Source organism: Onychomys torridus, chromosome 22 (assembly GCF_903995425.1).
Source record: "Onychomys torridus chromosome 22, mOncTor1.1, whole genome shotgun sequence".
Taxonomy (NCBI): Eukaryota; Metazoa; Chordata; class Mammalia; order Rodentia; family Cricetidae; genus Onychomys; species Onychomys torridus.
The window spans coordinates 41,670,386-41,697,443 of NC_050464.1; the positions used below are offsets into that span (position 1 = coordinate 41,670,386).

A 27,058-nucleotide genomic window follows, 5' to 3' on the forward strand; every position below is an offset into this window, starting at 1 on the left:
AAAATGGAGATGAACAAACGGTTCTCGGGCTGGGGGTGCAGCTCAAGGGCAGCAAGTCTACCTAGACTGTGAGCTGACGTGTGCTTGGTTCTCACCACTGTCAAGGAAAGCATGAAAAAGAAAAAGGGTAATAAAAAGGGCAGTCTGAGTATTGCCGTGAGAACTAAAATCTGGCCAAAGGGACTGCAGGTGGAAGCCCTTACAAAGATACTTCTGCTTGAAACCTGGAGCCAAGTCCTTCACTGGTGAGTGGCAAGCCACCCACACCCACACCCACACCCACCCACACCCACCCACACCCAGAGAGACCCTGTGCGCCTCTGAGGGCTACAAGAGCAGGACCATCCCAGTATGGAGGAGAAAGGCAACCCCATTGCTGAGACTTTGGCTCATGTGAGGTCCCACTGGCCTCAGGTAACTGACAGACTCTGGTAGCAGTGGAGGAGCAAAGGGCCCAATTTCCAATCCTGCTCCTTGACATCAGTCCGTTCAAACACTCAGAGGGAGCCTGGCCGGGTCCCAGGTAGACACGCTGGGCTAGCAGCTACTGTGCCTGAGCTGTGAACTGTAAGCCGTGAGGGCTTGGGGCAGTTGGACATGTTTCTGAAGTAGACCCTCATGCTTTTATACCCCCGGGTCTTAAGGATCCAATTGGTGAGGATGTGTTGTGTGCCCAGTTGCTGCTCTGACAAGCAAAGGGTATCAGCAGGTGAGGGGCAGGTACCAAAACAGGAGAGGAAGGCAGCTGGAGTCCAGAGAGCTGGGTGGGTCAGGGCAAGGAGACACCTTGACACTATCAAGGAACACCTGGTGGGGATGGCATGGCCTGTGAGACCCTCACTTGGAGGTGACTGAGTCTCCCCTTGTAGAGCCTTTTGCCTACCTTCCTGTAAGTACATGACCGCCTGGGAATAGTTCTGCAAAGCGTGATGCGTCCTTCCCAGGCTGCTGTAGGACACTGTCTTGGCCACCAGGTCGTTCATCTGTGCCGCAATGCTCAGGTGCTGTTCTTGGTAGACCACAGCCCTCTCGAAGGTACCCAGGGACTCGTAGGTCAGACCCAGGTTCCCATAGGCTCGGCCCTGGCACGTGGGGTTGTCGGTCTCCTCTGCGATCTGCAGATCGAGCTGGTGATACTGCAGGGCTGTGTCGTACTCCCCCATCTGCTGGTAGACACCCCCCAGGCCGCAGGCCGCATCACTCTCCAAGGCTCGGTCCTTCATGTCTCTGGCAATGTTCAGCTGGCGTTCAAGGCAGGAAATGGCTTGTTCATAATTCCCTAATTGGCTGTGGAGACTTCCCAGCTCTCCATAGGCCTGAGCTTTATTGGCGGCCTCCCCGAGTTGATGGGCCACCACAAGCCTCTTCTCAAAGCACACAAGGGCCTGCTGCAAGCTCCCAGTAGCCCTGTGGGGATGCAGACAGAGAAGCAATGCGATCATTCGGTGCAGGTGCAGACATGCTAAAGCCCCCGAGAAAATGAAAAGCATTCGTCACTGTCACTTACTATAGAAGCTCTTAACTCCTTCTCTAGCTAAAATCTATCATGTGCCCTTAGAGTGAGATGCAGAGGAATTTCATAATCTGGAAAGCAATTCAAAAGCCATCCCTTAGTGACCTTCCCAAGAGCCTGCAATTCAGTGGGATGTGCACCCCCGAGGAAACATAAAATATATTAATAGGCACGATGATAGCAGGTCTGGGACTCGGGCCTCCCAGCCTCCACTACTGCTTAGAAGGGTGCTTTGGAAATCACTTTACAGGAGCTGTAAATCGCTCAGCCTGACTTTCTTGGAGCAGTCCATGGGTGACGATGACTCTGACCTCTTCCTCCACTCCAGGAGCCCTGACCCCCCCCACTCCTCAAGGAGGCCCTGTCTGTACACATAGGCACTGTCTTGGGTTTCCCCTCTTGGAGGGAAGCCTCTCTTGGCCAACAGAGTCTCTCTGTGTGTGTGTGTGTGTGTGTGTGTGTGTGTGTGCGCGCGTGCGCGCGCGCTGCTCAGAGACAGTATGATCAAGAGCAGGAAGAGAATGGCTTCTGGTGGCAGATGGAGCCAGTTGTCTGGGCGTGTAGAATTTCACTGACTGAGCCTCAGTTTCCCCTGTTCAACAGAAGATGGACGTGTGTTTAGTACAGCATTGGGATACTGTTAGGACAGCTATGAAAGTGTCCAGCATGGGTGAGGCTTGATGCTCTGGACCAGTGCCCTGTCCCTCTGTTACCAGGTGGAGCTGAGTAACTGGTGGCTACTGATGCTGCACTAATAAGCACAGTCATAAAATGTGGAGGCACTCACAAAGGTCAGCTAAGGTCCATCCATCTTCCCATCCACATGAGCTCTTGCATCTTGATCACTGCGTACTAAATGTGGAGTCTGGACCCTGGGTTTGACTCTCAGCTGGTCTTTGGAGGCTGAGTAACCTCAGTTACTAACCCACCCTCTCTGGGCTTTGGTGTGTTTTCATACGTAACAGCAATGTTATCACCCACTCAACGAATTGTTGAAAAGCCAAATGAGAGGTGTGGGAGCATCCTGCCCTGTAGCTGGCAGCTGCCCTTGCTGCCATGGCTCCTCTCCTTGTGACTGCAGCTAGCCCCATTCCCCGCCTGTGTTACCTGTGTCCATTTCCGAGACCCCGGTAGGCCTTGGCTTGGTCCTGCATGCGGTTCAGACTCTGGGCAACAGACAGATACTGCTCATAGTACTTGATGGCTTCCTCATAGTCCCCCAGGGCTTCGTAGCAGTCCCCCAGGTTGCCGTAAGCCCGACCCCTGTCTAGCACAGACTCGTTCCCGCTGAGCTGCTGCAGCATGGCCAGCTGCTGCTCAAAGTAGCCAATGGCATCCTCCATCACATTCATGTTCATCTTCGTGATGCCCATGTTGCCGTACACCTGGGCTTCCAGACTTGGCTCTTTCAGCTTCCGCCCCAGCTCCAGCTGTTCCTGGTAACACTTGAACGCCATTGTGTATTTTCCAAGGGCCATGTAGACAGCCGCCAGGTGCCCATGAGACCGGCACTCCCCTGGTAAGTCGCTCAGTTCCTGATAGACCTCCAGCTCCTGTGTGTGATAACCCAAGGCCTTGTCATACTTCTGGACCATCCGGTACGCGGTACCCAGGGCTGCATAGGCACTGGCCTCCAGCCTTCTGTCTTTCACGTGGTGAGCTAAGCCCAACTGCTGCTCGTAGAACTTTATTGCACCGTTTACGTCCTTTTTACAGACAAATATATCGCCCAGGTTCCCTAAGGCTCGAAACTTAGCCTGGGAATTATCCAGAGACTGGGCTAAGGACAGAAGGTATTTCTGACACTCCTCGGCTTTAGTGAAGTTCAGCAGAGCCTTGAAGGCCAGGCCCAAGTTACAATAGGCTTTTGCTTGGCTCAGTTTATCATGGAGGTCTTTGGCCAGGGCCAGGTCCTGCTCATAGTACTTCACAGCCTCCTGGTAGTTCCCAAGGCAGTAGTGGGCATAGCCGAGGTTGTGGCAGACCTTTCCCTCTCCTTCCATGTCTTGGAGGTCAGGAGCAAGGCGGAGGTACTGCTCATAGTAGGGTGCAGCCTGGACATACTCTCCTCTCGAGCAGTGGAAATTTCCCAGGTTGCTGAGTGCCCGGGCCTCACTCTGGATGTCTCGAAGCTCCCGGGCAATGTTCAAGTGGTTCTGGTAATGCTGCAGGGCCCGGTCGTGGGCTCCCAAGGCCTGGTAGGCAACCGCCAGGTTTCCGTGAGTTGAAGCCTGAGAGGCTCGGTCGTTCACCTCCATGGAGATCTGCAGCTCCTGACGGTGGTACTTGACAGCCTGGTCGTACATGCCCAGGGCGTTGTAGGCGTTGCCCATATTCCCATAGGCGCGGCCTTGGGCTGCGTAGTCACTCAGCTCTTGGGCGATGCCCAGGTGGGTCTTATGAAGCTTCAGGGCCGCGTCGTAATCACCTTTCATCTGGTGGATGATCCCTGGAATAAAGGGGAAGAGAGCAGAAGGTCAGAGAAAGTGATTTACAGCTCAATCTAAGGTGAATGCAATCCTGAGTCAAAGGCTTGAGACCAACTAAAGAGGGGCTGAACACTCGTCAATACCGCAGAGGGGGTGGCTTCCCACGTTTCAAACCCAGGAAAACCCAACAGATTTGATGACAAAAATGAGAATATTTTACAAATAAACACACAGAATTAAAGGGCAAACAGAACACACTAGAAAATATGTGAGACATATACAAAAAATTGTAACAGCTGCTGTGAAAAAAATTGTAAAATTCAGTCTAGCTTAAAACGAAAAAAATATCAAGATCCCAATGTACTAAGGGTAGGCAAAGAACAGTAAATGTCAACAGACAACCAAAAGAACCAGAGAGGAAGGGGAGGGGGCGCTAACATCCTTTAATAATCAGAGAAATGCAAAGAACAAACCAATCCTATAGAACCATTTTACCTACACTAAATTAGCAAATAAGAACTTTAGCACCCCCATTACAGATGAGGTCGCCCTGAACCTGAACACACCAACTGTTTGGTGTAAATGAGGACAAGGACGTAAAAGCATGGTGACAGGCAGGTGGGCTCTGGTCCCAGAAGACAGATGACACCCCTGGGGTTGTGTCCAGTCACGGAGCAGAAGATGTCACCAGCTTGCTCTCTGGAAGGGGCACAGCTTTCAGACCTTGGCAGGGTTGGAGACACCAAGCTTCCCGGGAAGAAATGTGCATTCGATGTGGTGGGCCCTTTAATGGTGGGAACTTGGAGACACGAAGTTAGAGACCCACTTTTAGCCTGTCCTCCTGAGCTGCCATCAGGCTTCATGGTTTCAAGCATCCCTGGACAGAATGAATCATTTACCACCTTCTTTCTACAAATGATCTGCCCAGCCAGGCATCACTGTGTGTGAGTGCTAGCCCTGCCTGGCCCTGCTCTCCTCTCCCTCCCAGGGCTACCTCTGCACTCAGCAACCCCTGCACAGCCTCTGGATTCCACTGCGGCAACTGTTTAGAAGTCTGTATGATCGCTTGCTGGTTGGGAAACACGGAGAAGAAAGAGAGAAAGGCCTTCAGAGAAGGCTGCCGGGGGCAGTGTGCCTTCATGTAGCTTTCTCCATCCACCAAAGACTAGGACTTGTTGCTATCCCTGCCCTCCTACATGGCCAGTTGTACTCCATTCTCCAGGAACCTGGCCACGCATCAGGAAAGCATCCTGATATAGAAAATGCACACAAGTTTAGACAAAATCAAAAGTCCCGTTTTATGAGCACACCCATTCAGATGAGGGTCTTGGAGACAGACAGACATATAATGTATCTGAGCCTTTATTTTCTGGTTTTTGTTTTAAAACAAAAATCTTTGCCCATTCCTTTTAAGAAATAATAAAGTCAGATTATAATCATCTTAGAGATGAAAACTAGCCATAGTGGCACACTCCTGGAATCCCAGTACCCAAGACGCATAGTTAAGGATTGTGAGTTCAAGGCCAGCCTGGACAACATAAGACTGTCTAAAAGACAGACAAAGAAAGAAAGGGACACAATTAGCAACGCATATGTATCATGCTTTGTGAATAACACCTAAGATAGTTTGGCCAATGAACAAGGCACCAGAAGGGGAGCCTATTTCTCTTACTCTGGCCCAAGGGTCTGGGTAGTGAGCAGGGAGCAGTTGGGATGATAATGGCTGCCCAGGGCTGCAATGAGTTGTGAAGGAAGCTGCCTGCTGGTCATGGCAAACAGATCTGGTCTCCAGCCAGCTACTGCTGCTTCCTTATCTTCCGCAGGCCCACAAAGAACCAGAGGAGGGCTTTCAAAATTACAGCTTCCACACAGAGACAAGGGCAGAGAGGCTGGCCGAGCTGAGCTAGCCTCTCTCTCTGCTGTGTCCCCCATGGCAGGTTCCGGCTGCTGCCAGTCTGGGGCATTCTGTAGGGATGGTGTACTCTCCTGGCAGCTGTTCCCTTTGTTGAAGGAACATAAAGGCAGCCCAGGAGCTGCCAGCAAATGACTGTGCACACGCTGAGGGGGTAATCTGCTGCTCCTCCTGCCCTTTCCAGGGTGTCACTCAGATGAAGACTTACAGAGGGTCTGTCAGTGGGGTGCCCTAGGTGACAATGGGCTGCAGGGAGGGAATTAAATGAAGATTAGTGGGGCAGAAGAGCCTCACAAAGCTGAATCCTCACCTGGGGTGTGGGGAGAGGACACGGGTTATAAGTGTATATGTGGCCATTTGGGTCTCCACCTATGGATTTAGTAAGTCTGCCTCAAAAGTTGAGGTGAGGACCATGAAGACATGCTCAACACACTCTGACCCAGATGGTGTGACTAGGACAGACCAGGCAGAAAATATTTCCACTAAAATGATACCAATTACAGCTGAGCAGCGCATTCTGGCAGCTTCTCATTTGAGCTCTCTGGAAGCAGAGCCTGGGTTCTTACACACACAGTGGGCCCTACTTCTTATTGCTTGTTATTAGTGCCCAGCCCAAGCTGGGCTCTTGGAGACAACCTGCTCCTTCCTCTGCTTTCAAACAGAGGGTCCAGCTGTCCTCATAGGAAACACGGGATCTGGGAAACAGAAAAGACACCTCCCCACTCCAGGCTTTGTGAATGTTGTGAGCAAATCTCTGGGAGAAGGAGTTACAGCAGAATTCATGGACCCCTGTCCCACTGGCTGTACAGGTCCATGTGCCTCCTTCCAGGGAAAGCATGGCCAGAGCACCGCAGAGCAGCTAGGCTGGGAGGGTTCTTGGTGGGATACACAAGAACTATTTATAGGTGAAGCAGCTCAGAGTCCCAACTGTGTTTCCACTTACCCTAGGGGTTGGGGGTCATGGGGTATTTATGCAAATAGAGGAAACAAGATGAGGAACATCAGGCTATCAGCATGCAGGGTTATTATACTGTTCTCCTTACAGCTACATAATAAAGCTAGGGAGATAAATTGGCACTGTGTGCTCTGTGCAGCCCCCTTTGGATCCGGAGACTTCCATGTAGCCAAGGCCTGATTAAGCAGAGGAAGTGAGCAACTGGTCACTGGACCCCTAGTTACCAGGTCTCATCCCTACCTGAGGTGCAAGGATACCGTGTGCAGATTGGGATAACAGTACTGTGTCCTGTGTTAGCTCATGGTCCTGACCTGTACACTGATTGGCTGGGGCACACACTGTCTAGGGTGGGAGGGGACATGGTGTGTGGCACTTGCTCTTTCTGATCCAGAGACCCTTCCTATCAACTTGAGATTCCTGGATCTTCCTTTCAAGTTTTCACATACATTTGTTCTACATGGTTTTGAAACTATCTCAAAGCTTGGAGACAGGCCCAGTAAACAGACAGCTAAAATCAAAGGCACAAGAGCAGAGTGTTAGAACTAGCCATGTCCCTGCAGATAAGTCTCCATTATTTTCACCAAAGTTGGACAGCAAAGTATATTTGCAAATGGGGGGTGACTCCAAAACTCACTCACCATCTGACTTTATCAGCTGCAGGTGTCTTATGTGGAGGTAGGCTTTTCCAGGGGCTGCCTATGCCTGATTCAGAAATGCCTCAACACAACCTGAGGCTCATGTGCAGAGGGGTTGGGTCGCAGCTGGTGGTGCCGCTGAGACTGGACCACTAGTGTGCTAGCCTCATCAGTGGATTAACACATCACCAAGTTCACACCTGAAGGAGGACACTGGAGGCAGGTCTGTGAAGCAGATACCTTGTCCTGGATCCTTCCTGTCCATGCTGAGAGGTCACCAAGAGGTGAGCAGCCCTGCCCCAGCATGCACTCCTGATGCTGTGGCATTCTGTCCTTACCACAAGCCCCCAGTGGTGGAGTCAGCTGGCCCTGGACTGTCAGCAGTCAGGTGGGGAAACCCTGCACACCCCCACTGCCTTCCCACAAGCACACTCTGTTGGAAGCACCTGTCTTTTTACATAAGCTTAAGAAAATAGATCCCCATGCTCTGTGGTCCCCTCCTGACACTGTCCCTATGTTTAGGGCTGTGTAGACAGCAACAAGAAGCCACCCTCAAGCCCATATATATTCTGTGGGCTTTGTACACAGCCCAGCTTCCTACTACCCTTTGGGTAATCAGAGACCCAGGTTGCAGGTGAATTGCTCAAAAAATCCCCTGGGCCTCTGTGGTTGTAAATCTCAGCTAGAGGGAAAGATTAATTGTATTATGAAGTAGGAGAAATAGTAATTAAGCTATGGCAAGGGGGCGGCTGGGAAAGGATGCTTCACAATGATGATGAAGAGGAATGAGGCCCTGTCATCCCTAACCGTCTGGGCCGGACGCTGTGAGGGCATCTGATGGGAAGCAAGCCCACTGTTAGTCACTGTTGGAGAAGACAAAGCATGCTTGGGTGCCATCTGGGATCACGGTAAGACAGGCGGCTCCGCTGAGGTGGATGCTCAGGGCAGCACAGGGAGTTGGTTTCATGGCTTAGGATGGGATTATGGTGACCCTGTGAGGTAACTCCTCTGATGGCTGAGCCTCAAAGGCTGGTCCAGTATACCTCTCTGAGCTCTTTCAGACCTGCAAAGAGTGAGCCATGCCGGGCGGTGGTGGCGCACGCCTTTAATCCCAGCACTAGGGAGCAGAGCCAGGTGGATCTCTATGAGTTCGAGGCCAGCCTGGTCTACAGAGTGAGTTCCAGGAAAGGTGCAAAGCTACACAGAGAAACCCTGTCTCGAAAAACCAAAGAAAAAGAGTGAGCCACTTACAGTGTCATTCACCACCTCCAGGCCAGCTGTCCCTGCTGGTGCTCCGGGGCTGTGCCGGCCTGCAGGCAGCCCACATGCCTTTCCAGTGTGTCCTGTGCATCTTTTCTGCACGACACGCTCTTGCCTTTCCTCCCTTGCTAAGGCTGTAGTGGACGATTCTAGTGACAGCCCCCCCCCCCCCGCTCTCCCTCCCCCTTTTCCCACGCACTCTGACCTTTTCTTCACCCAGGTATGCTCTGCCCTATCCAGGAAAAGTGGAGCACAGTCAAGGGACTTGGCTTGCCAGTGTGGAGAAGAGCTGGATTCCCTTGAGGTCTAGCATCAGGAGCTAGAACACAGCATCCCAGAGTCCCCTTGTGCCACCTGGCTGACACTTCCTTCCATGGTACAGCTGCAGGAAGATGGGCCACAAGCTGGCTGGGGCCAATGGACTGTCTGAGATGGCATGACCACTCTGCTGGCCACTAAGCCTCATCACGGTACCAGAACCAGCACAGCCTGATGGATGGGCCACCAAGACAAACTGCCCAAGCCTAGCGTTTTACACTATATCCAGCAAAGTTTGTGGGGAAGGAAAGATATCCAGTAATAGTGTTCCCAAGAAGCTTTTGGGCACCTGTGTCTCTAGATGTGCTAATCCCTACCCTTGGCCCAGTGAGACCATGGAAGTCTGCACTTGACCCAGATAAACAAGCTTCAGTGGCAGGAGTGTTGTCGCACGCCCTCAGGCCTGATGGGAAAGGTGTTGATCAAAATTTGCTGTTAGAAAAGGAAAGGAGTGGTACTTATAACCATTTGGGAGGCAGAGCTAGGAGAGTCAATCCATGCTCCATGCCAGCCTGAACTGCAGAGTGAGACTCTTCTCAGCCCATGACTCTGCATAATACGTCTTTCCAGGGACACTTCAAAAACTCTTCACCCAACATTCTACAAATACCTGCTGAATTGCGGACTTGGATCGCATCTAAGTTTTAGAGTACTGTCCATTTCCCAAGACCCTGAGCCCCCTCAATGTGTCATTTCACTGTAGGACAAAGGGAGCATGGCTGGCTATTCCCTGAAACCATTCACAGAAGTGACAGCTATTAAGTGATAGATTTTAGGCTTGCACCCCTACCCCACACTCTGTCCAGGGTCACTGTGCGCTCTAAGTCTGTGGCAGTAGCAGCGGTGGAGTCCAGTCATACTATCGGGGTGAGAAGCAACATTGTTACTTTAGCAGAGGATGGCAGGGTCTGCCCAGACCAGAGGGAACCCTGGAAATGGACAGGAAAGAGAAATGGAAGGACAGGCCAAGGGGACACTACTTCAAAATGACTTCACTTTGTAATTCAATTGCCAAGATGAATGAGTTTTCTAGCAAGGCTGAGAGCGAATTATGGAATCTGCTTTCCTGAAGCCCTCCCGATCTGAAAAGCCTCTTTTTAAAATTCAAATTGGATTGAAAATTCAAACTCGGAGTGAGTGAAGCTCTGGCCAGTCTGTTGTAATGTTATCACAACAAGTGACCCCTGCATTCTGCTCATTTGCTGTTAGTACAGGGCTTCTCATCAGGGCAACATCAAAAACATGGAATGGACTCCAGGGGACTGAACTGTCAGTCTCCCCTTTGTTGTTTGACTGAGGGGTTTACTGGGGACGGGGAGGCCCCTAGATGGGCTCTCTCATGCCCATTGCAAAGGTGCTGTTTCCTCAAGAAGTCATGTTTGGGTTGAAAACTCAGCGCTCATGCTGACAGTGGACTGTTCCAAACATTTGCTGGGTCTCAACATGTCACAGCCTAGTGTATTGGGAAGGGATGGATTCCTCTGTCTGCCAGTCTGCCCTGCCTGGTATAGAGAACTACAGTCTGTGCATGGAAGCCAAGGTGCCAGCCAATCTGTCTGACTGAGACAGCAGCCATGGATAGCAGCACCGAGGCCATTCATCTCAAGACCCCTCTCAGCTGCCACGGCTTCCTTTCACTGTTTATCATATTTATTGAGATAGTACATAGTAGACTCAAAGATGACCATAATAGTGTGTGTACAATCATGAAGTATAACTTTTTAAATGCTTGTGGTAGGTAGCAAAGGCTTTTAGCCAACACGTATTTTCTTCATCATCACCATCACCATCATCATCACCATCACCATCATCAACATCATTCCCATCACCATCATCACCATCATCACCATCATGAGTCATTGTCGTCAGCAGCATAGAACCCAAGGTCTCATTCACACTAGACCCTTGAGTCATATCCCAAGCTTCTAACACTCAGTTTTACTTCCGCTCTCTTCCCATCTGCCTTTGCCAGTGATGCTAAAGATCTAAAAATCTAAGCATCCATTTCCCAGTCTCCCTTACAGCCAAGGCTTGTTAAATGGTACTACTGTCACCAGTAAAACAAAACAGAAGTCTTCTAGGGTCTCGGAAAGGCCTTTGACTCTGACACAATGCAACAGAAGCAGTTTCCTTCTACCGATCTGAATGTTACAATATGTGGAGCATCACAACCACCCTAGGGTACATGGTCAAGGTGAGCAGGTGGGGACAAAAGGAAACAAACCTTTATTGAAGCTGTTGTACACGAGGACTAGACCATGTTTACAGCTGAAAGATTTCCTGGTGCATGTCTGTAAACCCAATGCTTGGGAGGCAGAGGCAGGGAGCCTGTCAGTTGTCTGTCTGTCTATCTATCTATCTAAAAGAGAAGTTACATGTATATGTGGTATATGTTTGTGTGTGTGCAGGAAGCACATGTGTGTACACATGTGCATGGAGGCCAGAGGTGCAGGGAGCTACAAGATGCTCCTGTCTGACCGCCCACCCCTAAAATACTGGGATTACAGGCACATGCCGCCACACCTGATTTCCACATGGGTGCTGGGATCTGAACTCAGGTCCTCATGCCTTCACAGCAGGCCCTTTACTGAAGGAGCCATCTCCCTAGATCTCGTACAGTCCATGTTGGTGACTGAGATGGTCACTGCCGACCTTCAGTTCCTGATAGCCTGGGCCTGTTTGGATTTTTTTTGTTGTTGTTTGTTTATTTGTTTTACTTTGATGTGGGTTGTTTCATTCATTTACTTGAAATCATGTTCTATGTGTTGAATTTAAAATGTGGCCAGGTTCTTTGAGGAACATAAAGACAATATGATGATAGCTATCTGTGCCTTGTTGGGCCAGGGCTGTTCAAGGTGGGTGTAAAACATGCAAAAGTTGTTCCTCGGGTTTCTGAGTAGTGGGAGTGGTAGCAAACAGAGCTGTGCACACATCTCTTTTGTGGAATACAGTTGTTCTAGCTTAGTAGCTCTGCTAATATTCCATCTTTCACCACATGACCATAACTGCGCCATCCCCAGAAGGACTGGGATGGAACCACATGGTCATAACTGAGCCATCCCCAGAAGGGCTGGGATGGAACCACATGGTCATAACTGAGCCATTCCAGAAGGGCTGGGATGGAACCACATGACCATAACTGAGCCATCCCCAGAAGAGCTGGGATGGAACCACATGGTCATAACTGAGCCATTCCCAGAAGGGCTGGGATGGAACCACATGACCATAACTGAGCCATCCCCAGAAGAGCTGGGATAGAACCACATGGTCATAACTGAGCCATTCCCAGAAGGGCTGGGATGGAACCACATGGTCATAACTGAGCCATTCCAGAAGGGCTGGGATGGAACCACATGACCAACTGAGCCATCCCCAGAATGACTGGAGGAACCACATGGATCCATAACTGAGCCAGTCCCAGAGGCTGGGATGGAACCACATGACCATGAACTGAGCCATTCCCACAGAAGAGCTGGGATAAGAACCACATTGACCAGTAACTGAGCCATTCCCAGGAAGGAGCTGGGATAGAACCACATGGACCATTAGACTGAGCCATGTCCAGAAGGTCTGGGATGGAACCTCATGGTCATTAACTGAGCCATCCCCAGACGGGCTGGGATGGAACCACATGGCATAACTGAGCCATTCCCGAAGGGCTGAGGGACTGGAGGAACCACATGGTCATAACTGAGCCATTCCCAGAAGGGCTGGGATGGAACCACATGGTCATAACTGAGCCATTCCAGAAGGGCTGGGATGGAACCACATGACCATAACTGAGCCATCCCCAGAAGGGCTGGGATGGAACCACATGGACCATAACTGAGCCATCCCCAGAAGAGCTGGGATAGAACCACATGACCATAACTGAGCCATTCCCAGAAGAGCTGGGATAGAACCACATGACCATAACTGAGCCATTCCCAGAAGGGCTGGGATGGAACCACATGACCATAACTGAGCCATTCCAGAAGAGCTGGGATGGAACCACATGACCATAACTGAGCCATTCCCAGAAGGGCTGGGATGGAACCACATGACCATAACTGAGCCATCCCCAGAAGGGCTGGGATGGAACCACATGACCATAACTGAGCCATTCCCAGAAGGGCTGGGATGGAACCACATGACCATAACTGTGCCATTCCCAGAGGGCTGGGATGGAACCACATGACCATAACTGAGCCATCCCCAGAAGGGCTGGGATGGAACCACATGGTCATAACTGAGCCATTCCCAGAAGGGCTGGGATGGAACCACATGGTCATAACTGAGCCATTCCCAGAAGGGCTGGGATGGAACCACATGGTCATAACTGAGCCATTCCCAGAAAGGCTGGGATGGAACCACATGGTCATAACTGAGCCATTCCCAGAAGGGCTGGGATGGAACCACATGACCATAACTGAGCCATCCCAGAAGAGCTGGGATGGAACCACATGGTCATAACTGAGCCATTCCAGAAGGGCTGGGATGGAACCACATGACCATAACTGAGCCATCCCCAGGACTAGGATGAAAGCACATGGTCATAACTGAGCCATCCCCAGAAGGGCTGGGATGGAACCACATGACCATAACTGAGCCATTCCAGAAGGTCTGGGATGGAACCACATGACCATAACTGAGCCATCCCAGAAGAGTTGGGATGGAACCACATGGTCATAACAAGCAGGACAAGAGGGTCCATTTGAAATGGGTGAAGGGTGAGGATGGACAGACGCCTTGTTTCAGGGCAGCTGATGTAGGACCAGACATGCCTTGGTGGCACAAGTCCCCAACACACAGCAGCCCAGCATGAGGGCACGGTGAGAGAAGAGGTCAACTCAGCCTCAGTCAGCATTGCTCATCCTTTTCATCTTCTTCTGTGTCTTGTCCAGCAGTCCCCTGCATCAGCTCTGCCCATTCTGCCTTCACGGCAGCCTTCGATCTTACCTGTTTCTCACCTTTCTTCCCATCTTAGCCACCTATGCAAAACTTACCTTTTCCTTATAGAATTTCCACCTCTACTCTGTCTTTTAAAATTATTTTGAGATTATAATATATCATTTCTCCTTTCCCTTTCTTCCCTACAAGCCCTCCCACAGCCCCCCCTCCAAATTCATGGCCTCTTTTTTTCATTGACTGTTATCACATGCGTGTGTGTGAATACATATATACATATGTATTCCTAAATATGAGTTGCTCAGTCTGTATAATGTTACTTGTAAGTATGTTTCAGGACTGAGTATTTGGTATTGAATAACAAATTGGTGTGCTCTTCCCTGGGGAAGACTGTTCCTCTCAACATTCCTTAGTTGACAAACAGTTCTTTGTGTAGGGAAGCAGTCACATGGTCTTTCCCCTTCTACTCTGAGATGTCTGTTATCCTGGCTCAGCTCATGCTTGGCAGCCATGTTGGTGAGACTTATGGGTGTAGCTTCTGATGTGACTGGGAGACAGCAAACTCCCTGGTCCTCTGGCTCTTACGATCTTCCCATCCTGTTCTCAGTGCTTCCAGAGCCTTCGGTGCAGGAGTGGTTTTGCAGATGTATCCGCTGGGACTGGGCTCCATCACTCTGCATTTTGATTGGCTGTGGTTTTCTGTAATGCTCTCCATCTACTGCAAAGGGAAGTTTCTTTGATAAGGAGTGAGGACTACGCTCATCTGTGGGTGTAAGGACAAATGTTCAGAGTGTGGTTAGGGACTATGCTGGGTTAGTGGAGTGTCGGCTTCAGGATCTTCTCTGAGACGCATGACTTCAGCCTGGGTGGTTGGCTTGCTTCCCAGTGCCATCTACTTCAGGTCTTTTTTACCCCTTTAATGATGTTTAACTATGATAAACGCTTTAGTGCCCACAGTAAATGATTTCAAAGGTTCTATGACCTGAGGATCTGTTGCGTCTTCCTCATTATACAGCAATTTTTGACTTATTTTAGTTTTGCCCCATTTGACCTTCAGCACAGGGCACTGCTCACGGGCCGGAGGCTTGGCTCTATTCTCCAGGTGCTCAGGTGAGAGCCATATCCCTGTCTCACAGCTGTGGCTCACGTGGCAGAGTGAAGTAGCCACAGCTGAGTTCCCAGGGAGTAGTGACATCCATTTTAACAGCTCAAGGACTGAGGCCTTCGCCTGTGTCAGGACTCAGCTACAGAAAGGTAAGACTCACCTCTGCAGCAATCCCCTGAGCCAGGCTTCAGGTGTCAAGCTGTTATTCTGCCCTTGGGGCGGGAATAAATGAGACAGATCTGCGACTCTTGGGGAAAAGCCCTAAAGCCCCCATACTGGAAGAATGAAGTATAAGCTAGTTGGCCCCACACACCAGACCTTTCCAGGAGAACCCACCACGTCAGCAGCTCTCTACATCACCAGGGAAGGAGCTGCTGAACACTGCACACCCTGGAGGTAGGGCAGTGGCAGTTATGGTGCCGGGCTGTTACACAGATCTTTCTTCCAAGGACCCCACCAGCCTCGTACCTCACTTTCTTTATCTCTACGTCACCACTTGCAGGGACACACGGTCATTAATCATTCATTTTCCAGATGGAGAAAGTGAAGTACAAAGAAAGCCAGTGACTCAGCTCAAGTCCAACAGCTGGTTACTGTTACCATGGACCTGTTTCCCATCGCACCGCCTTGGGAGTCAGGCTCTGCCAGGCTCCAGAGTGAGACCACCTGGATTTATTAGGCTCCGTTAGCTCTGCCGTAAACTGCTAAGCAACCTTTGGTGTTTTATCAGTGAACACTCACTATATTACCATAGTGCACACCAGGAGTAAGAGTGAGCTCAAGGCTGCTGCCCCCAACCTGGAGAGGGCACAGTGGCAGCCCTAGGTAGCAGGTGTAGGAATGGTGCCCACCATCCCCCAGCTGTGGATGCTCACTCATAACACCAAAGCTTCCAAAGGGTTTTCTGAGTCAAAGAAAAAAGGAACAAAGGATGCTTTTCCACCTTGTGCTTTGGTAACAGGGAACATACAGTGGGCTGTGGCGCAGGCTTGCATCAGGAGATGCATATTTCTTTGATGATGGGCCTCTTATCTGCAGTCGATTTTATAGGACTGCTTTTGAGAGAGGATTATCACCAGTCATTAATAAGACACATCAACTGGCTTAACAGTGATTTAGAAAAATCATTAATGAAATTTATTCAGTATAAAAATATGTTAGTCACTAATTCAGAAATGCCTCATCCATTAAACAAAAAAAAAAATATTGTTGCACAGCTCATTACAAGAGGCTGGGGGAAGAGACAAAGAGTGGGTTTTCTCTTACAAGGCATTTGCATAAATTAAGTGGAAAAAAACTACTCCACAGAGGGCTTTGTGCTGCATGTCCCTGTGCGCAATCCTGAGAGGATCCAGGAGGTAGAAATTAGAAAGCAGCAAAGTGGCTGCATGCACTGTTACTGAAAGACTCAACACCCACCAGCATGAAACAGCCTGCCCTGGTGCAGGGGAGCCTGGAGAGTGAGGAGAAGGGGTGCAGTGGCTGACTGCAGCCTGTGCTGATGCAGGGGAGCCTGGAGAGTGAGGAGAAGGGGTGCAGGGGAGCCTGGAGAGTGAGGAGAAGGGGTGCAGGGGAGCCTGGAGAGTGAGGAGAAGGGGTGCAGGGGAGCCTGGAGAGTGAGGAGAAGGGGTGCAGTGGCTGACTGCAGCGCTGAGTGGTTTCTAATTAGCTAGAGTTCCCCAGTTCCTAGAAACAGCCTCCAACTCTGATGACAGTACCAAGCTGCATGTGCCATGGGGAGATAGTGAAGAGCCAGTGTGTCCTCCAAGCAGCAGGTATCATCTCCTCAAGACAACAGTCACAGGACCTGTCATTCTGATGGACCAATGTCACTAGTGTAACTTTTCAGGGGCTGACTACAGGGAACTGACAGGGTCCCACGGGGCCTGAGCTGACATCCCCTGCTCTCAATGGGTCAGTAAGGGTACAGAAGAAATAGACACTGGATTTCAGAGACTCAGTGTGATAGTAAGAATGTAAAATATCATTAACTGTCATATTGATTACATGTTAGAATACTATTTTTATATACCTAGCTAATAAAATATTAATTTCACTCCTTTTTACCTTTAAATTTTCAATCACTAACAAATGTAAGTGACCTACAAGGCTCATCTGCTCATTGTTTCCCTCAGTATTGTTAACTGGGAAGAGGCCACACCCTCCTCCTCCTCCTCCAGCCCTGAGACCGGCCCACAGCAGAGCCTGTGCCAGACTTTGGGACACTCATTTGAATTCCCAGGGTTTGGCTCTCTCGGGCTTGTTCCTTTGCCTACTCAAAAGTATAGTGAAGAAGTGGGTTGTTGGGGATTACTTCACTCGCCCTGCCATTCTGGCAAACTGCTTGATCCCAGCAAACCTCAATCTGCTCAGCCTGGCAGCTAAGGGGAAGACTCAAGAGCCGACTTCTGTCACCAAGTGATGATGGAGCAGGACGGCACTGTGTTACCTGTCCTAGTCATGAAGGAGTGAATGAGAGCTCTGCACAGACCTACGAAGGAACCAGGGTAAATATTTCTTAATGAAGAGCCCTGAGCTGGGTGTGAAGAGGGTAGAGGGATGGTAGCCACCGAGATTACAAAGCAATGTCCATCTGCCTCAACAGCCAGATGTGCAGGGCTGAGACCCAAGTCTCTCCTTTTATTGTGACTGTCGCATGCACTGGTGCAGCAGATGCTACAGGTGAAGTTACCTCAGCAATCACAGGATCAAATGGTGACAGAGTCAAAGCCAGACACCACTGACCTGGGGTACAGAGGAGAATCACTGGGGAACAGTTAAATTTTTCTTACATTTATTTATTTGTTGTATGGGTTCCTAGGCTGCATGGCAAGTTCCTTTATCCACTGAGCCATCTCACCAACCCACAGAATCAGAATCTGTGGGTTGGTATTGATGAGCTAAGCACACACCAGGCAATTACAAAGTACAGTGAAGGGTAAGAGTCTTTTCTGCATCCTTTTCTCATTCCAGCATGGTCTCTGACACTTTGAAAGCACAGCCACCGGGTGGGCAGAGAGTTCTAGCATTTCTTGGCTGTATGATCCCAGGAAAGCTGTTGACTCTCAAGCTTTCTTTTTCTTGTTTGTAAACTGAGGCTATCAAGGCCCCTGTAAGGCAGTGGAAAGAGGAGGTGAATGTGGTTCCCATGGGGGGCACTTCCATGGAGATGATTCCTGCACATGGTCCCAGTGATTGATGGTGATGCCTGTGAAGGATGCAGACTGAGGTTCCTTTCAGCTTAATGTCTGTGAGGATCTCGGGGGACCTTGTTAGCACATCAAGGCTAACTGTGCCTGAGGTGGGGCTCTCTGAGAGACCAAATCTCTAACAAGCTCTTGTGGGACGAGACCCAGGACCTGGTGTGAAGACCAGGACTAAATGAAAATGTTTTGCATGGAGGAACTACTCTCTCAGTATTTCCTCGAGTGGCTTTGGGATGTGCAAAGGGCCAGGTCTGACCAGAGATCCTGGCTGAGAACCCCATGCTTACATTAATTCAACACTTACCCAGCCTACTGATATCTGAGCTTCCCTTTCCCTGATTTAGAGGCATCTGCCTTCATTTGCACCCCAGGAAGAGCAGAAGACACATGACCATGCCCAAGGAGCCTCAGGCTGTGTCTACGGCTTTGGAGAAACAGAAGCTCACTACCTCCCTGATGCTTCAGAAACATCTTAGTTTTATCTTGATAATGCTGACAGCATTTCTCAGCAACAACCATAGGCATCTCCATCCTTTGAGCACTATCGGAAGGAAGGTGGAGTTTCCCCTGAGCACAAGCATCCAGCTTTACATATCAATGCATCTCTAAGTCAGGCATGAGCAGTTTCTGGGGGTACACATGGAGAGAATGGTGGATGCAGAAAGATTTAGGGTTTCTGATAAATGATAAATGTTGAAAACAGCCTTGTCCTTTGGGAAAATCTGGATTTTGGTTTGGTTTGGTTTGTTTTTTTTCCTCCTGAGAGGATTGGATCATCTCAGTCTCCCCACCGAAGTTCTGGCCAGCCCCGTAGACTGATTTTTACATTCTTCTTTGCTTTATTTCTTTGGGGGAACACAACCATTCTCACAGAGGACAGCAGATTTACAGAAAAAGGAGTTTAAAGATTTTTATTCAAATTAAAATACATAATCCTAAAACAGGTGTGATTCTGCCAGAGGAGCAGAGTTGTTTCTGTCTATCCTTGAGAAGACACTTAACTATTGCCCTTCCCAAGCCTTCCAAGCCTGTGACTCTGGATAGGAATGGTAAGGCTGACAGTGTCTGTTTGGTAAGTAGTTAATCCTTGGTGTCCAGCAGGCTCTCTACCTCTAAGACCCCTGCAGAGAAGTCCCTGTGTAGACCGTGTGGCCTCCCTAGATGACTTGTGGAGCCAACGTGGAGAAAGCGCTGTGTTGTTTAGGGAATAAAGACCAGAGGGGAGAGTCCAGACATGTAAACAAACACATTTCCTACTTGTTTTCATTTCAAGGTTGACTGAATCTGTGAACTCAGAATCTGAGTGTCAGTCAGATCCACTGAAGTCCATTGTGTGTAACTCTGCACTTGGTGCTGGTTGTGGGCAGAGAGCTCCTACCCCACACCTTGTAAGAAAGGTTTATCTAGTAATTATGTTTATATGCTTGGGTGTTTCAAAACTTAAAAACTTTTCCCAGGAAAATATTTTACCTGAAATTAGTTTCCTGGTGAATTTTATGAAACACAGAGAGCCGCCGTGCACTGACTGTGGGTATAGTGGACCCTTAACCTCATCATTCAGAAACCTACTACCAAGGGTTGTCCTGCAGAGGAAGTGCCTGGCGACAGAAATGCAATCATCTCTGTTTTCTTCTGTCCTTGGGCTAATCCCTAAGGTTGGAAGAAGCCACATCCTTCACTCAAAAGACTAAGAAAGTTTGATTTCTTGTCTTTTATGCCCCAAATGCTAAGAGATAGATTGTTGGTATTGTAACCTCTAGGTGACCATAGTTTCCAAGAGTTTACACTCCAGGGAAAAGGCAAAATGCTCAGCTCTCACCATCCACTGAGACAAACAGAGGGGCGAGGAGATACACACACAGGAATGTGCATGCTGTGACCTGAGAGGCCAGTGTCAGAGATGCACATCCCTGGGAGTGGCCTGGAGATAGCATGCAGTGTTAGGCCTGTAGTTTCACAACATGCACATTTTAAGCAGCAAACATATTTAATCAACCTAACCTGCCCTCAAACAGCATGGTCTTCAGCTTGGCAACTCCAGGACCCTTGAGCTTTTTAACATAACTCTGACACTGTTGGGAAGTTACAGGCAACTGGATTCAAGGGCAGGGGGCATGTCCAGCCCTTTTGTAAACAACTACAGCGAAATACAGGATCTGCTCAGGATTCAAACCAGTGAAGGAGACCTCACCAGCTCTGGCATCTAGGTTAGGCATTTCTGAGGTTGCAAAAGGAAAGTGAAGTCCTTGATGTGTCAATACAGCAGCTAAGCTTTGGATAAAAGCTGGAAGACTCTGTTTTCAATTTTGGCGCTGACTTTTGCCAACCATGGCCTTCCCCTTTCTTTTTACTTTGAAATAACTGGTTTCATAAGAAGCTGCAAAGACAGTATAGGGAACTTTTAGTTTTCCTAGGATAGACACCTGTGAGGAGATTGCTGTGCCTCCTGTGCGGGCCGAATCTTGTCAGCATGTGAGGACTCCAGCTGCTGGTGGTCCTCACCAGCACTTGGTATTGCCAGGTTTGTCTGAGTCTAGTTTTTGTGTCCTGGACCCTCAGACACATCACGTGCTTATTAATAAAGTATCTTACACTGTTTGCTTTCCTGAATTTGCAGCTGTTCTTGCTCACTCATGGTATATAATTCTTTCAGTATGTGGTTGAAGCCTAGTCACTAATAGGCTGTTAAGAATTTTACATCTAGCCAGCAAGATGGCTCAGTAGGTAAAGGAACCTGCCCCATAAGACTGGAGTCTGATCTTTGGAAGAATAAACGGAAGAATGACCAACCCCACAGAGTTGTCTTCTCTCCTCTGTGAGCTGCACAGATTTGGCTGTGGCACACCCACCCACAGCCACCATGCCTACACACTATAATAAATTTTAAAAAGAATTTACACTCATAGGTTTTATATATGTATATATAAAATACTATATAATAAATACATTTGGTATGTATAAAGCCTTTGCCTGTTAAGGGAAGATGATATGGGCTTTGTAGAAGAAGTTGGGAATTTCTCCTTTAGTTTTCTAAGAGAGACTGAACCACTTGTGTGGACTCTTTAAGCATTCAGTACATTTATCCTGTGGAACTATCTAGCCCTGACTGAGATTTCTTTTAGGGAAGATTTAACTATAAACTTGGTTTTCCCACTGGGTTTATAACTACTCAGATTACTGCATTTCAAAGAATTGGCCCACATTATTTCAGTGATCAAATGTCTGTGTACAGCAGCGTCCCTTCCTTACTTCCTGGGCACGGGAGGTGTGCAGCAGCGTCCCTTACTTCCTGGGCACAGGAGGTATGCAGCAGCGTCCCTTACTTCCTGGGCACAGGAGGTATGCAGCAGCGTCCCTTCCTTACTTCCTGGGCACAGGAGGTGTGCAGCAGCATCCCTTACTTCCTGGGCACAGGAGGTGTGCAGCAGCTTCCCTTACTTCCTGGGCACAGGAGGTGTGCAGCAGCGTCCCTTACTTCCTGGGCACAGGAGGTGTGCAGCAGCGTCCCTTCCTTACTTCCTGGAAACAGGAGGTATGCAGCAGCGTCCCTTCCTTACTTCCTGGGCACAGGAGGTGTGCAGCAGCGTCCCTTACTTCCTGGGCACAGGAGGTGTGCAGCAGCGTCCCTTACTTCCTGGGCACAGGAGGTGTGCAGCAGCGTCCCTTCCTTACTTCCTGTGCACAGGAAATGTGCAGCAGCATCCCTTACTTCCTGGGCACAGGAGGTGTGCAGCAGCGTCCCTTACTTCCTGGGCACAGGAGGTGTGCAGCAGCATCCCTTCCTTACTTCCTGGGAACAGGAGGTGTGCAGCAGCATCCCTTCCTTACTTCCTGTGCACAGGAGGTGTGCAGCATCCCTTACTTCCTGTGCACAGGAGGTGTGCAGCATCCCTTACTTCCTGTGCACAGGAGGTGTGCATCAGCATCCCTTACTTCCTGGAAACAGGAGGTGTGCAGCATCCCTTACTTCCTTCTAAATGTCTGCAGGTCAACAATGACGCCCTCTGCTTCATTCTCAATGTTCATAACTTGTGCTCACTGCAGATTTGTGAACTGTATCGATCTTTTCAAAGAACCAGCTTTTATTTTTATTGACTACTGTTTTCTGTTTCCCTATTGCTTGTGGGCTTTGGTTCACTGATTTCTGCTTTTACTTTATAATGTCCTTTCTCCTGGGCAGTTGTTTGCTTCGCTGGTTCAGGGTGGGGGCACCAGATGATGGATTTGAGTCTTTTTCTGTCACAGCGCTATGAATCCCTGTTAATGCCGCTTCAGTTGAGACCTTGTTCAATGTATTCTTCCTTTTCCTCCAGACGTTCTCACCAACGGATGACGTAAGAATGCTCTTTAGTTTCTCCGTGTTTTGGATACTTTTCCAGCTCTCCCGTTTGGTCCCATTGAGTTTGGACAGCATACTCCGTATGGTCTCAATTCTTTCAGATCAAATTTTCTTGAATTGGTCGTATGGCCTGGGACGTTTGCCGCCCTGATAAATGTGTTCTGAGGGGACACTCTGGAAGTACCATGTGCCCCTGCTGGTCAAGGTGCAGGTGGGAAAGCCCGTTTTATTGCCTGTATTTCTGCTCTCATTACACTTGTCCCTCTTCTTGATTCTCCAGATTCCCCCTATCACTTCCCTGCTTATAACGCATCTTCTTGCTGCTGCTTTGGGATGGGTCTGCTGGTGACAGTTTTCATTACAGCCGGACACGGGATTCCGGGCTGCAAGGTCCATTTCTTCCAGCACCTGGGGAACACTCTCCTTCAAGTCTTCTGAGAACTGAGCTTGTCCTCTGCGCCTCTCTTCCGGTTTCTCCCTGGGGTCTAGCTCCAGTTCCCCAAGCCTGACGACCACGTGTCTTTGTGCAGCTCTCTGGGGACGGAGCTGCCTCGAACGAGGCAATGGCCGAAAGACTCCTTGTCTTGCCAGATTGTCCCTTCCCTGACCAGAGCAAGCCTTCCCAAAGATGGTGTCTTTCTGGGAAAGGGACCAGCCGCTTCCAGGTGTGGGTGTGAGCCACCTCCTGCTTGAGTGGCAGTCACATTTATAGCATTACTCTCATTCCCAAGAGAATGACTGAAAGTTTCTGAGGCTGGCAAGGTAGCTCAGTGGGTAGCATGCTTGCTGCCAAGCCTGAAGACCTGAGCTCAGTCCCCAGGATCCACATAGCATAAGGGAGAGAAACAATCCCTGCCAATTGTTCTCTGCCCATACGTTATGGATCCACACGCTGAGAGCACACACACTAACTCAGGTCTTTATAAGAGCAGCATATGCTCTTAACCGCTGAGCCAGTGAGTTCTAGCTCCGTGAGTCTACTTTAAAACTGCAGCTCCCCTTCAACACTTTCTGATGCGTTTAATTCATTCTGCGGAATAGACTGTAACATCAGCTAGCTAGTCAGAAGTAAACAAATGTCTCACACAAAAATCATTATGATCTCAAGACACCGTCAAAAGTTGTTAGAACTCATTCTTTATGAATGCTTAATAATGCAAAGAGGTATGCTGCCAGACTCTAGGGAGAGAGCTCCAAAATCTTCAAGTGTTCTAACAGATTTCTCACTGCCATAAATTAAACAACAACAATGCCAAGCAAATGTTTAAAAGTCCTTGTACAAGGGGAGCTGAGTAATTAATAAGCAAAAGCACTAGAAGAGGGGCCTGATTGTCCTACGTCCCCAGTACTGAGTCACCGTCAAGATGCCTGCTCTGCTCACGGACTCTAGACCAACAGCTAGGGAGCCTGCATGGGACCAACCTAAGCCCTCTGCATGCGAGTGACAGTAGTATAACCTGGCCTGTCTGTGGCCTCTGGCAGTGGGACCAAGATCTGTCTGTGGTGCATGAGCTGGCTTTTTGGAACCTATTCCCTGTGGTGGGATGCTTTGCTCAGCCTTGATGCAGTGGGGAGGAGCTTGGTCCTGCCTCAACTTGGTATGCCATGCTTTATTGACTCCCATGGGAGGCCTCACCCTTTCTGAGAAGTGGATGGGGGGTTGAGGGGATGGAAGGGGACGAGAGGAAGGAGGGAAACTGTGGTTGATATGTAAAATAAATTTTTTAAAAATTAATAAATAAAAAATAATAATAATAAAGATGCCTGTTCTGCCAAAGCCTGTGCCTCCTCCTGCAGGGACAGCTGGGGCTGAAGGCAAGCTGAGAAGCTGCTGTTTAGACCTGGTCAGTGACTGTAATAATTTGGGAAAATCCTGTTCCTTACTGAAGCCAAACAATTTGACTGCAGGTAACCCCCAGGCAGAATGTGATGTCCTGTGTCCACTGCCACAGCATCTCTTTATTCATTCGTCACTAGGCGGTGTTGCCTCCCCAAACGGCACACGACTCAGTATGCATTAAAGATCTGATGGGGCTTGTATTCCATTAGAAGGAAATCGATACTGCTGAACTGAACTCAAAGGTACCAGCAAAGAATAAAGGGCAGTTCAAATACATGGAAGATAACAATGGCCATCAGTTCCCAAAATACACAACTCATGGCCACACAGAAACATGAATCATGAGACTTCTCGGTCTCCTGTCTTACCAGCCAGGAACAGGATGCTGCCTTTTCCTGAGTTTGGGGAGAAATAGGAGATCTGAAGGGATTAAAAGGGTACTGAGTATCAAGATGCTACCAAAACAATCTGGTTAATAGTGGCCTTTTGTGAACTACACCTTGTCCTAAGGGACACATGGACCCCACGGGCTGGGGCTGGGTATGGGGATGAGCTAGGATGGGAAATGGGCCTCCAAGCAACTCATGGGCTTGGTTGGAGGGGGATGTGGAAGGTGGGATGTAGAAGGAAATGTGAGTACCACGGCATGGAGCATGGGGTAATAGGAAAGAAAGCCTGCTTGTGAATGGCAAGCGGCTACTCTAGTGCCCGTTTCGGAGGCTCAGGGGGACCTCAGAAGGCAAACTAGCCTGTGAAACAAAGACCAGACGCCCCACCACAGTCTCTTCTTGGGTGAGCAGTGTAGGTGGAGCTGGCTTTCATGGCTATCAGGATCATGAGCGATAAATGCTTTTAAAGTATAAAACTTGAGTTAGATGGCTCCCTCTGAAGGAGGAAGGAAGCTCACATGCCTGGAGCCCTGCCCCACCAGCTGTGAGCCAGATCTGTGGTTCAAATCCCTCATTCCGAGCTGAGGTCTGGGGTCTAGGGTCTCTACAATGCTGCCGGATCTGAAATGCACGGTCCCCCATGTTCTCAGGAAGGTCCCTTTCTCCTCTGGGACACCTCCCCCACTCCAGCTTTTTGGCCCTGGGCTCACCCATCTTCCTCTGATCTCTGGTTTCACTCACAGAGGCTAGGACCCCACAACCAACTACATCCACCCCAGACGGTCTGTGTAGAAAGACCCACCCACCACATGCCAGCCATGCCCCAGGGAAATGGACAGTTAAGGAAGGTGGCCAAGGAAGAACTCTTGTTCTGGAAGAGCTGGGTGCTGCCCCAGCTTCCTGGGATACCCTGAATAGCATGTAGCCTCCTCACCCATCAGGTGCACAGTGGCTGTAGGGTCAAGATGAAGCCGTTGCCTCGGAGGTCCCACCAGCTCAGAACCACTCCTGTTAGGGGAAACTTGGAAAGTAGATCTAGCCTGGGGGCTGATACGCCTCTGCATGTCTCCAGAGCTGAAGAGGCTGCACATGAGTCCATCTAAAGCTGCATTTAATGTTGCTGTGAACTGACAGTGTCCACATCAATCCACCGGACTGCAGCCTCTGGAACATCTGCTTCCAGACTTTATCACTTCCTGTTAGGGCTTCGGTCAACCCAAGTGCCACTCAGTGTCCCAGTAAGAGCTCCAAGGTTCAGCTCCAACTGTTTTAATACTGTCTTCTAGGTCCCCTGAAGAGTTTCACAAGCTATATACACACAGCACAGCCATGCTGTCCATGGCCCAGATGCTCTAGAAATAGTTGTAATCTTCTCAATAAAGGCAGGTTAATTAAGTGCATAACTACATATGTGTAGCTTTATCACCCTCTTATTTATTCATATAAACAAACTTATAACTCAGAAATAATGTATTTTTTTTTCAGGTCAGATTCCTAAGACTTGAATTTTTAAACCAGAGGAAACAGTCAGTGTAAATAATTTCAGTTACAGGTTCATTAGCATGGACCAAAAATCTAAGACAAATTAATTTTTTAAATGCAGAAGGGAAGGAAGAGGCATCCTATCAGTAAATAACCTGAAACCTTCCTGCCATCAGGTTTCCAGACTGCGGTTCTGCAGATGGGCAAGGAGTGAAGAACAGTGTTGGAATTTGAACCCAAGACTAGCTCATTGTGGACCTCACTCATTCTCGGTGTAAAAACATCTCCTTGCAGAGGGCTTTCTCCACCACGCCCCTACAATCACTCTTTCATGCCTGACAACGGACATGCGCAGCTCTTTGCCACCCCCTCGCTCAGCCTTGTCTTCCTTCAGATCTGATCGGGTCTTTGTTTAAAAACATGAGCAAGGATTTTCCTTTATTCACCCGGCTTTCTCTTTATCTTCGACACAGTTGATACAAAATAAACCAGTGAAGGAAGGGCCCCCAGGAGATGCAGGAATGTTTGTGTCTCATGAAAGGCTTCTGGCCGGAGAGCAGAAACAAAGCCAGCTACATGCACATCCACTTTGTAATTCTTTCCATGATCCCTGTGGTGGTGTGGTCACGAGTGAAGGCTCGAACCTGTCACGGGGGAGATATGTCATGGGGGAGATGTGTCGGTGGTTCTGGTTAGAGAAAGAACAGCTGTCTGCTAGACTAGAACTCTGCCCACTGTAGTTGTTTGCCTCTGCATGCCCACAGCTCCACAGCTGTTGCTTCCTGTCA

At 49.2% G+C, this 27,058-nt stretch overlaps 1 protein-coding gene across 3 annotated transcripts in view; it reads right to left on the minus strand.

Moving 5' to 3' along the window:
• Positions 1 to 27,058, minus strand: part of Ttc28 (tetratricopeptide repeat domain 28) — a 417,040-nt gene that overhangs the window by 69,818 nt on the left and 320,164 nt on the right. For all 3 annotated transcript variants that reach the window (XM_036171626.1, XM_036171625.1, XM_036171627.1), the window contains exons 6-7: positions 2,621 to 3,962; positions 884 to 1,407 (exon numbers count right to left, since the gene is read on the minus strand). In XM_036171626.1, coding sequence (XP_036027519.1) covers positions 884 to 1,407; positions 2,621 to 3,962 — 1,866 coding nt within the window. The remainder of the gene's footprint in view (positions 1 to 883; positions 1,408 to 2,620; positions 3,963 to 27,058) is intronic.